The sequence below is a fragment of the Lissotriton vulgaris genome, chromosome 11 (genome assembly GCF_964263255.1).
Source record: "Lissotriton vulgaris chromosome 11, aLisVul1.2, whole genome shotgun sequence".
Taxonomy (NCBI): Eukaryota; Metazoa; Chordata; class Amphibia; order Caudata; family Salamandridae; genus Lissotriton; species Lissotriton vulgaris.
In genome coordinates this window covers 278,116,594-278,128,874 of record NC_141699.1, presented here as the reverse complement: position 1 = coordinate 278,128,874, position 12,281 = coordinate 278,116,594, and the positions used below count along the sequence as shown (strand labels likewise).

The 12,281-nt window shown below is 48.6% G+C and overlaps 1 protein-coding gene across 1 annotated transcript in view; it reads left to right on the top strand.

Annotated features, from left to right (window-relative positions):
• Positions 1-12,281, top strand: part of RASAL1 (RAS protein activator like 1) — an 871,242-nt gene that overhangs the window by 709,111 nt on the left and 149,850 nt on the right. The window contains exons 14-15 of the mRNA XM_086943242.1: positions 3,859-3,996; positions 5,944-6,088. Coding sequence (XP_086799368.1) covers positions 3,859-3,996; positions 5,944-6,088 — 283 coding nt within the window. The remainder of the gene's footprint in view (positions 1-3,858; positions 3,997-5,943; positions 6,089-12,281) is intronic.

Sequence of the window (12,281 nt, the reverse complement as noted above, 5' to 3'; positions counted from 1 at the left end):
CACAGATATAATAAGACTGTCCCCTCAATTTTGAGGTAGACAACATATTACTGTTTTTTACCAACTTTACGTTTCAGAAACTGTTAAAGACATTTCAAGGATCTATGTCTGGTGCACTCTAAAGAATACCTGCCATGGTGTCCCTTTCTTGTGCCAATTTAAGTAACCTCATAACCTGAATTCTAACCTCTTCCTTTGAGCTAAACAGGCCTTCTTAGGGACACGAGTGGAGCAGTCCCGGAGCTGTTGCAGGGTTGGGGTTAAATCGTAAATCATACGTTCTTATATAGCGCCTTTCACCGTAAGGTCTCAAGGCGCTTGCTTTGGGAACCCGTCCTGGCTTTTCTCTGCGAGATAACCCCTAATAGGCATCCCCAAGGTGATAGCCAGGCATCCCATCGCGGTGGGGCCGTAGTGGAGATTAAGCAAGCTATTGCCCAGAGTTGCAGAGTGTGAGCTCATGATTCGAGTAGGCACCAAGGAGAGAATTATCAAGTCCACTGACATTTTGAGCTCAAGACCCTGCCACGTTGGGGATTGAACCCTGGTCCCGGGTCTGACCTCTGCATCAGGGTCTGCCTCCTCTAACCCGTGAGCCACACTTCTCCACTTCCCTTCCATTTTCACAGCAGCCCCTAAGCCGATTTTGGCTTTTGTTCAAGCTGCAAACAAAAATCATTTCATGAGTGTGTATCACTGATACTAGAGACAAGCAAAGGAGCAATGAATTCACAAAGGTGACATTTCCAGGGTGCTGTGTCCTTGTCCTGTGCCTGTCGGGTTGGAGTTTTTACAGTCCCTGCATTCATTTGGCTGTGGTCCACAATGCATCATGGATGAGTACTACTCACTGTGGCATAGTGGCAGTGCTTTGATTCGTCATGTTCTCTGGGGATGCCTCGGTTGATCTTTGGACGTATACCTGTCAGGGTGGTTTTGTTTTGGTCCAGTGCCTTGACTCACAAGGGCATCTGCGGAGATGTGTGCTGAGCCAAGGTGTTCTTTTTTCAAAGTGGTTTTGTTTTGTTGTCGTACCTTGATTCATCAGGTCCTACAAGGACTCGGCTGGTGGATCCTGTGTATGTGTGCGCAAAGGCGGGTTTTGCTGCAGTGCCTTAATTCTTCAGTTTCTCTGGAGATGTTACTCTTGATACTCAGTGTTTCCTGTCACGGTGGTGTAGTTTTAGTGCAGCTCCTTCGTTAAGCGGGTTGTGTTTATTTTTTTTAAATTTATTTATTTAATGTCATTTTATATAGCGCGAACTTTACCCGAAGGTGTTAGGCGCTTTACATAAGAACCAGTTTCAATACATAAGGACTTTGGATTACATTAGTTACATAAAAGATACAAACAGAAAAATTGCAAATGTACAAGTTGTAAAGTCACACAAGGAAGAGAGTCACTCAAGGAAGCGATAAAAATAGTTAAACTCTAAGCGTCACATAGGAATGGTAGAGAGTACAATGGTCTACAGGATATACTACAGAATAGAGTTATCTCTATATACATATATATATACAAATAGTAGAATTGGGTGGGAAGGATACTGGGGTATGGAAAAAAGGCAAATCAGAAACATTTGAGGATCGTCAAGGGGGAAACGAGGGAGAAGGGAAAAGGCCGACGAAACGGACAAGATGGTGGGGCAGGGGCAGGAGAAAGAAGCGGCCGAGAGCAGCAGCAAAATAGCGGCCAGGGCAGAAGAAAAAAAAAATGAAAGAAGTCCATGAATAAAGGAGTAGAGCAGAGAGGGGCAGCCACAGGAGCAAGGAGGGAAACGGATTGGGGGACCACCAAAACCAAAACGAGTCAATTAGATGGGCAAACGCTAAGGGGCCATTGGGAGGCAGAGTCGCTGAGGATATTCAAAGGCACAGTCTCTGGGTCACAAGGGCAGCAGTGCCCCTCAGGCTGCACTCCAAATGTCTGTGGAAGTCCGCGTGAGTGCCAGAGACGCAGTCCAGGAAGGCGTGCTCGCCCAGGTTAAGACAGCAAAGAAAAGCCCGGGGGCGTCACGCTGTAGTGTCGAGATTCTCCCCGAAACTGCACCCGGCAATACGGAAAGGCAATAGCAGCGGAGTGGCTGTAAGATGAAGCATCCTCATATCGCCTCACTGTTATTTGGCATCCCTGTGCTGAGGGCGAGACGGCTGGAAGTGCAAGTAGCAGAAGGTGGGTCACAGGCGGTGTTAACGTCCAGCTCTGGCGGGACCTCGGGGCCCGGGCTCCATGGAGGGAGCCCCGCGATCCTCGGCACCAGATGCGCCTCAGTGCCGGCCACAAGGCTCTCATGGCAGCAGCTGCGAGCGCCGATCCCCGTCTAAGGCTGCGCCTTAATGGCCCCGTAGTGGTTGCTGCTGCAGGTGTCGCTGCTCGGTGTGCGCAGACTTGGCTACACTGGAAGTGGCGAGGCATTCCCCAGGCTCCCCGATCCCCTCACAGGCACCCAAGGTTCCTCGCCACTCATGGGGTGGTGGGCGCCATCTTGGTGAGCACCGGGGTCTGTCCGGGACAATTCAGCAGCCGCTGAAAACTGCCCAGTTTGTGCCCCGCATGTTCAGCCCGCCAATGGTATGCTTCACGGCAGTCGAAACGCTGTACATGCTGACCCTGGGTGTTTACCTGCTGTGGTGTTTCAGGTTTGCTCCAGTGTTAATTCATCATGGCTTTCTGGGGCTGTGTGTGTGTTGGTCTTGGGCGCTCACCTGTTGGGGTGCTGAGGTTTTGGTGCAGGCACTTGATTCAACAGGACTTCTCAGGATGTGCAGCCTGATCCTGGGCATTTACTTGTTGAGGTGGTGAGGTATTGGTGCAGTCTCTTGATACATCAGCTTCTCATGGGATTGGATGTGAGGGTTGATCCTGGGCATTTATTTGTTGGGTAGTGAGATTTTCTTACTGTCCTTTGATTCAACAGGTCCTTTGGCATATGAATGCTTCAACAGGGCTGTCTCTGATGGCTGATTGCCTATAATCATGCGTGAATCCTGGGTGTTTTTACCTGCTGAATGGTGAGGATGTGTTCCCATCTCTGGATTTGAAAGATCTTGTGTGGATATAAGTGCTTGTTCTGAGTTGCAATGCCTCGATTAATCTGGCCTATGCTGCAGTGTCGGCTACCTTCGATAAAAAATGGTGAGGCGCGAAGGCGCTACTCGCCATAAATTCAGAGTTGGAGCATGACAGCTGCACCCTTCCATGAGCATGAAAAGTAAGGACTTTCTTCCTGCTTGTGGAACATAACTCCAACCAATCCTGGAGCTGCTTTCATGCCGTGAAAGCAGCTCCAGGTTTGGTGGGAGAAGGCTTGCCCAGCGCTCAGGCTGGGGGTCTGTGGCAGCAATCTCTAGGCTGCTTCACAGCCTTTGGATTGCTGGGTCTACACTGTGCATGTCGGATAGGATGGCTGTAGACAGCTTGCCAATCCGTCATGCACACTGTAGACCAGTGCTGTCAGCCTGCATTTGCCGGATTCAGCCCCACCCTTGCTCTTGTACACAGCGCAAGCCGGCACGGTGGCAAATAAAAAAAATGGCATAAAAAAGGCCATTTTATTTATTTGTGTTTGAAGATGGGCGACGCTCCTCCACTCCTGAGGTGGAGCTGCCCCTGCCTTTTGGGCTGTGAATTCTGATGCTCTGTGTTCATCTGTTAGAGTAGTTACTCTTAATGGCAATTCCTTCATTCATCAATTCCTATGGGGACATTAGTGCTGATTCTGGCTGTTTACCTTTTGTGGTGGTTTGATTTTCTTACAATGCATCATTTGTCTGATCCAGTTTGTCAGTATGTTGGTTCCTTAGCTGATGCCGGGTGTCAGGGTGTTTTTTTTTATATTCTGTCTTCTTTATCTGCAGGAAGTGAAGTACCTGGCCATCAGTGGATTCTTTTTCCTGCGTTTCTTTGCTCCTGCCATTCTGACCCCAAAATTGTTCAACCTTCGAGACCAGCATGCGGACACGAGGACCAGCCGCACCCTCTTGCTTCTTGCCAAGGTGTGCCATAGAAAGAAAAGCGGGAGAATTTTCCATAGGGGGAAGAAAAGGAAGTTGATTGAGAAGCTCTGTTAATTAAACACTAAGGTTTCAGTTGATTACATGTCAAAGGGGCTAGTGTGGAGTACACACCTCTCCTGGTGCTCCTCGAGCCCCAGTCGTACCAGCAGTAGACTCTGTGTATTCACTGTTGAAGCCAATACCATTGGCTGGGTGGATCCACCCAACCCCTGGTCTAATCTGCAACAGGAGACCATCACTCACAGCTCCACTGATGCACCTCAACCCTGATCTGTGAGACATCCTAGGTAATCTCTGGGGATCATTACTGTCAGCTCTACTGTTACACCCCAATCCTAGCCTGCAGTAAACCTTGAATGATCACTGAAGAACAAATGTTAGAGCCTTGTTGATGCACACAACCCTGGATCTGGTCTTCAGTAAACCGCGCATGATCCTCAAAGAACATCAGTCACCGCTCTGTTGATGCATCCCATGTCCGACGCTGGCATGAAGTATGCCATTGCATGACCATTACTGATACTGTCATGTGCCATTATGTTGATGCAGCGCAGTCTTGAATCTCACCTGCAGCGAGCCGAGTGTAATCATTTCTGGGACCACCACTTTCCGCTCTGCTTATTCACCCCTTCCCCAATGTTGACCTACAATAATCTCTCTTTAATCATTACTGAGAACATCACTTCAAGCACAACAGAGGTCTGTCCTAAAGCAAGCTCAGTGCAATCATTATCTGGGTCGCCACTCACAGCTTCCCTAATGCATCTTAATCTAATCTTGCAAAACCTGCCTATAATTCCTTAGGAGCTTCAATGCTCATTAAATTTGATATTCTGTACCACAGGTAACCAACACACACCAGTGTCAATGAACACAAGTCAGTGGCACCTCAGCCCATATTCCAGACCTCAATCATTTCTGCTACGCTGACAACATTGCCATTGCACCTGTTGCAGTCCAGGACCCCCCTCCTCCTCCTCTCCCCCAGTCCAGTACTAGATCCACCAAAAAACAGATCTGCAGTACGGTATCCCTTAACGTCATCTATCCGCTTCGGCATTGCTGCACCCCTGGAGATCCATCCCCTGACTCATCACCACAGATTGTGCCATTGGGATCCTATAAGTCTGTCCTGCACTCCAGTATTCCTGGGCAGTGGATCATGCTGAGCCCTCCCTCTGTTGAGATGCCCCCTCGGAAGCTTCACTTATATGCCAGGGGGTACTTCTTATTCAAGACTTATTTCTGGTTCTTCCAGTTGATTTTAAGGGGTGTGCTTGTTGGGCAGATTAAGGGCCTTATTACAAGTTTGGTGGTGCAGGAGTGGGACCGCACCGCTCTCGCACCACCAAACCCGTGGTTGAACCGCCGGCCAGAATAGGAGTTTTCTCCTGTCTGTCGGGCGGTTCTTTGACGTTCCCATGGCAGTGCCATGAGAACATCAAAATCTGTATCTGCACAGCACCATGCCCTAGGATACCGGGGTGCATGCACACAGCATGCACCCCATGGCACAGAAGAGCCCCCTTTTTCCCCTCACCGCCACACTTTTCATGGCGGTCACACCACCATGAAAAGTGTGGCGGTGAGGAAACTCATAATATGCATAATATTGCGGCCTCAAGACCACTGCAACACCGCCAGGGATTTCTGATCCCTGGCGGTTGCGGTGGACCCATGGATGCCTGACCGCCACACCCCGCAAGTCTGGCTGTCCGTGGAGCGAAAGACTGGCAATGAGACCTTATGTGTGTAGGTGGAGCAGAGTCTAATATACCTGCTGCACTAATGATAGCTACTCACCCTCTGTGAGGCATAAGGAAGGTTTATTTAACTTTAATACAAACTGCCTTTTCTACTTCAACCAAGAAGAGGCGGTACTCTGCTTCTTTGCACAGCTAAAATAACTTCCACCTCCTCTTCCAGGCCGTCCAAAGCATCGGGAACCTGGGCCAGCAGCTTGGGCACGGAAAGGAGCAGTGGATGGCACCTCTGCACCCCTTCATTCTTCAGAGCATCAGCCGGGTCAAGGACTTCCTGGACAAGCTGATTGACGTGGACAGTGAGAACGGTAAGTTGTGCCCTGTAACCCGCACTCTGTGGATTGGTCTGCCATCAGGTCCTCCCGTTGCTGGCGGGCACAGCTCATTGGTGGTTGCCAGTATTACGAGGGTCCTGGTGGTCCCAGAAAGCGCCAATTCCACTTCTGCTGATCTATGAGGAAAACGTAACATAAAGGCAAGTAAGAAAATACTTGACTCATTCTTAACCCCTTCGATGCTCATGAAGAGCTCAGCTCGTCATGAGGCCCGGTTGAGCTGTGCTGATGACGAGCTGAGCTCGTCATGAACAATGGTAAAGCTGGGAATGCAGCACCGGGCGGGGGGGGGGGAACCTCTAGCAGCCAAGGTGTTAAACAGTTCAAGTTCCTTGCAGGTAGCATTCTGTTCCTTCTTCAATAGCGCCATTATAGAGCAGGGCCAAGAATATGCAATTCACTCTTCCTCTAGATTCAAAACGTGTATGGGTACATAGGTTAAGCTTTACGATTGGCCTAATGGGCCTCTATGGTGTGGTGCCGCTAAAGTCACTTGGCACAGTGAGCCAGGGGATTTACATCTAAGTATTCACATATTAAACCTGAGTCTATGTGTTGCCTTTGCCATTCTAGAAGAGGCTCAAGGTTAATTTGCATATGGTTGGCCTTCTTCTATAATGTCATAGCGAGCTAAAATCAGTGATGACGTTGATGTCCATGGTAGGTGTCTGGACAAGATTCATTGAAGCATTCCCCTCTGCCTCTTTTTTTTAGTGATTCCCCCTAAGTAGCTCATGTATGCACAGGCCCTTACCAGCTGCTCGCTGTTTATAGGGGCTGCACTTCACCAACAAAGCCAAAATGTGCATGCGTATGCCACCGTTCCGATGTGCAGGGAATACGGCAGTGCTGCAGGACATTTCTTGGCTGATTTGAATGTAATGGTTCTCTTATGTAGTGGTACATTCAAGCGAATAAACAATGGAAAAGAATGTTAAGCAAAGTAATTGGAGATTAATTCAAGCATTTTCGTCAACCAATGTTGTTGTTTTCGCCCTGAATCCACCGAAGAGGCACAAGTTTGCACAAATACTAGCCCCTCTACTGTTGAGGCCCACTATAGCTTAAAACAAGTAGGACTGCTAGTTTTTGTGTAGAAATCATGTGCCTTAGAAGTTTTACGCATACTACTTAAATTGGAGTAGGACAGGTGGAGCCTGCTTGGCATTTGCATTATCCACCTTAATGTCAATGATCATGAATTGTACCTTAGCGCTCTCGCCCCCTGTCCTTTGCTGTTACCACCCCAATAGTTTTGCCGTATACAAATACCACAACATACTTACATACATACATACATACATACATAGATACATTAGTCCTCTTCTGTTTGTCCAACTATTACAGCAGTACCCTCCTTATGTTTCAGGTTGGTGCCTTAAGCAACAGGATCAATGCTTTAAGGCAGGTTGGCCAGACTTTTTGTCAGGGTCCTGGCCCGACAAGCTGAAGCGGGTCCCTCCACAGCACGAGGATCCGTCTCAAGGTTTTAATGAAATGTTGTGCAGGAAAGGAGAAGGCCCAGCAGATCCAGCCTCTGGTGCCATATAGTGGCAGACTGCCCTCCAGGGTGATAGTTCACTGAGCAAATCTGCATAACATAACATAGCATCTAGTGGGAATAACTGTGCTACCTTCCTCCTTGTTAATAATTTCTCATGACACTAGAGGGATTGGGGTAAGGGGTCCTTAGCTACCATGCATTGCATCACAGGAGCCCCTGCACTTGGGTGTCTTAGAGATCAAGTGATCTCTAAGATCAAGTCAGGGAGAGGCAGATCTGTTCTGGAAACATTCTGCACCCTTCAAGGACTCAGGCAAGCCAGATTCTCCTAACAACTAACCCTGGGCCTAGGATTACGCTACGCTCGCGGAACGTGCGTAGTTTGGGCAACTACGCGCTATGTGAATTGCACGTAGCACAGTGCAAAAACATGTCGCAGGCATTTTTTGCTTGCTTGCGGTCCTTAACGTCAAGTTGGCGACCGCGCGCGAGCAAAATAACATCCCGGCGAGACTTTTTCCTCGTTCGCGATCAGCAACATCAAGTTGCCGATCGCGAGCGTGGAAAATAAACCTCCCGGCGAGATTCTCAACGCGGGGAGGTCAGGTTTCTCATTGCGAGTGGTCGCGTATGCTCGCGACCGCTCGCGATGAGAAACTACCAGTCCACATTGAGAAAGCTGTTGCTCGAGTACAAATCTACTCGAGCGGCAGAAAACGACCGCTTGCACTGTGCAAGATGCGGTTTGCAATAATTGCACAGTGCGGACAAGCATCCAGCACTCTGCAATCAGTGCGAAAAGCATTTTCCCTACCTCACTATGCAGTTTGCGTAGCTTGCGTAGTGCAGTGCACTTCGCGTAGCTACGCGTAGCACTACTATGCAAACTACGCCCAGGGTTACTAACAACGTGGGAGGCCTGGGGCGCCAAATTTGTTCGAAGTAGCCTTCCACATATTATCATTTTATGAAGAAATCCTGAACCTTGATTCATAGGTACTCGAGCCCGTAAAAGGCACCAAAAGTCGACTTTCCTATCTGTGGTACCCATCCTGCTGCTGAGTACTTCAAAGTACTTCATGCCTAGTGCCGGAACATAGGGCAACATCCCTTCTGTTGTGGAACCTTCCCTGGATGACATGTCTGCCAAATGGGGGTGAGTTGTACCAAGCTGAGAGCAATTATCTTCCAACATTGATGCCAACAAGCAGTCCTCTGGTGCAGATTCCGAAAAGCAAGGATTACTTCTTCCAGGCAGCCAGCTCATATAACTTTCATCGAGTGGCAGGAAAACGTCGTGTTCTTACTTCATCAAAGCGTGCTTTGGAAGAGAGTTTTCTAAAATCCCAGTTCAGCTTTACGAGCTCCAACAATAGTTAAAGTTATGCTCTGAAATTCACAAGTGTACAGTCCGCCACAAGGGAAATATAGCACTCCAAGTTAATATATTTGGATAAATAGTTTTAGCGTTGCCTGTAGGCGTCGCGCTAAATCACTGATGTGAGGCAAATTGCAGAGATGTGGAAACGTCACTGTGCTAATGTGCACTTTGAAAAGTTACACTGCGGCCTGGAGGAATCTGGGTACCGCCTCTGCATCAATTTACAAATGTAAAACGCGTCAACAGATGTGGTTGAAAACAGACTGTTCATCTCAGATGGTGGCAGTAAGACCTTACTGCAGGGTCGGATTGGGATTGAAAATCGGCCTGGGCGCACAAAAAAAAATCTGCCCCATTTGCATAATGCCTTTCCTCAAATCACTGCTTCGGTGTAATTGCATTAAAAAGAAGGGGTTAAAAAAAATGCACGCATTATTTTACACTGGAGGAACACACCTGAAAACAAGTGAGGCCATTTCTACTCAGGCCCCTGCCCCCCCTCCCCCTCACTCAATATGTGCACACATTAATGGGCCAGCCCAGCGAGACAAAGGGAGTGTGACACCTCTTCCTGTTTCTAAACGGGGGTAATGAGCGCCCATCTGCCTCTAGAAAGGCCACTCAGACACCCACTGGGCCGCTGGCGATTTTCCACCAATAGAGACACCGCCCAAATCGCCCCCAGACTGCTAAAAAAAAGCAGCCCACAGCAGGGACTCTGACACCGGCCCCTCGGGCATTGCCCGAGTGCCCGCGTTACCAATCCGACGCTGCCTTACTGATGTTATCAACAGGACTACTCTCTAACAGGGTGTTGCACTCGGAAAATGCAAATCCGTATTTGTAAAGCGCAAACTACTCACCCTTATGGGTCTCAAGGCGCTGGGGGCCATCGTGGAACTTAAGTGAGCTATTGCCCAGAGTCACATGGTGCTGAGCTGAGCTGCCGCCGGAGCCGGGATCGACCCGTGAACACTGTGCTCTGAAGTCAGCTGCCCTGGTCGTTGCGCCACACCTCTCCACACATGAGCACTTTGGGAAATCAAAAAAATACCAGCTGTGGTAAAAATGCAGGAGAACATATAAGAAGAAAATCAGTACAACATTTAAGGGTCACCGAGGATCTCATTTCCTGTATCTGACAAACCCCTTCCCATCTCTGTGACTCCTGCTATCTCTGGCAGGAGGCATCAGAGTTTTGAAAACCAAGAGTACGCCATGTGGTGCACAGACCCCAAGGGAACGAACAAAACAATTGATAAAGAAGGTAAACAATACAGCATGTGTGAGACGGAACCCTCCCCCCCCCCACCTTCCCCCCAAGAGGGAGCACAGGTGCAGGGCCGGACAGGGCACTGCCACTCTTGCGTTTCCCAGGCCTGCTGCGGGCTTGTTGGCTGCTTTTAGAGCAAGCTGGGCCACTATGACCCTCCCATGATGACACCATCAACCCATTGGCTTAGCAGCGTCGAGAAGTGTGCTGCTGTTTTGGGCATCTTTCCTAGGCTGAGTTCGGTTTCCAGCCCTACACAGATTGAGTGAGTACACCCTGTCGTCCACTAGTCCTGACTCTTGAGAGACCACCCCTGGCTCCTGGTTGCAGGGTTGTATGTTGTTACAACGCATTCTGTTGCAACTCATGCCTTTTCCACACATTCGTTACAACGGAATGCTTTTTCAACGCATAACCTTTACCACGAATATTCCTTTACCACGCATACCTTTACAACGATTTTCGTTGTCAATGTATGCTTGGTAAGGGAATACTCTAGGTAAGGGTTATACCCCTTACGTAACTCCCCATCCCCAATCCTTCTTATATTTACCCCTGCTCTTAACCCTTTTATATATATTTTTTTATAATACTAAAATTCCCCTTACCTCTTCACGTCTCCTCTCCATCTTCCGTGGTGACGTCCTACATCGTAAAGAGGAACCAGAAGTTTCTTCCTGTTTCCTCTTAAATAACGCTGATTGCCTGTACTTCTCGAAGTGACTTCAGGAAAGTTTTTATTTTTGGGGGGGGGAGACCCACCCCAAGCCCCCTTTTTTCCCTACATTTTTTTTTGGGGGGGGGAGACCCACCAAGCCCTCCCGTTTATAATTTTTCCCTTTACCACACATGCCTTTACTACGTATCTCGTAGTAAAGGCATGCGTGGTAAAGGCTTTCGTGGTAACCACGCATGCGTTGTAATGCATGCGTGGTTAAACCTTTCGTGGAAACGGCTGCGCTGTAGTGGCAGGTTCCCGGTTGCAGTCACCATGAGGAGATGCCAGGCCACAGCAAAGCCCAGGGTCGGACTGGCCTATAGGACAATCAGACAGGGTCCGAATGGCTGGTCTCACAGACTAGTGTTTGGGCTTGTGTTTTGTCTCTGGGCCAGTTTTTGTGCCTGATCCGCAAGTTTTTACTATTAATGCCTCTGATGTTATTAACAGAGGAAAGCTTGGCCAGTAAGATTGGGGGGGGGGGGGGGGTGTTGAGCTTCGGATTTTCTGACAATCAAGCTGGCATATAATGCTTAAATACATTACATGACAAGCAGAATGCATGAGAGGGGCTTAAGGGGCAGTGGAAAGGGAGAGGAATGTGGATTGGTAGGAGTACTGAGAGATAAAAAAACACAATATTTTGTAAAATTAGCAATATTTTTGAGGACTTTCAAAACAGAGCAGGAGAGTGTGTGCATTTTTGACTTTGTGTATGTAAAACTTACCGGTGAAAGCCGACAGACGTATCACCATTCCTGAATGAAAACCCCTGTACCGAACTATTTATCAGAAAATACATTTATTAGCAGTGGCGGGCCATTGTGAGAGTGCTGCCGCGCGCTGATGCTGGGCGGGGTTGGGGCAGGGTGTGGGGTAGTAAACTCCAGAATACGGTCGCACAGAGGTAAGCACACAAACAAATAAATAAACGAATTTCGATGCGCACGCAACGAAATTCGTTTTATTTATTTGTTTGTGTACTTACCTCTGTGCAGCCATATTCCGGAGTTTACTACCCCCCACCCTGCCGCTCACCCGCCCCGCGTCAGCGTCTGGCAGCACTCCCACCACGGGCCACTACTGTTTATTAGTGGGTGTAACACCAAACACCCCCCCTGATGTTACACCCTTCACTATTAACCCAAACACTGCACACAGCAAACACAAAAACTGCATGCAGTTTCCCATACCTTGCAAAACACCTATAGTCCTTGTCCTCACAAGTTAAAAACTGCCCTGATTTGCAAATGTGGGCCACATTTTTTAGCTATCTGATTCACTAAAGGG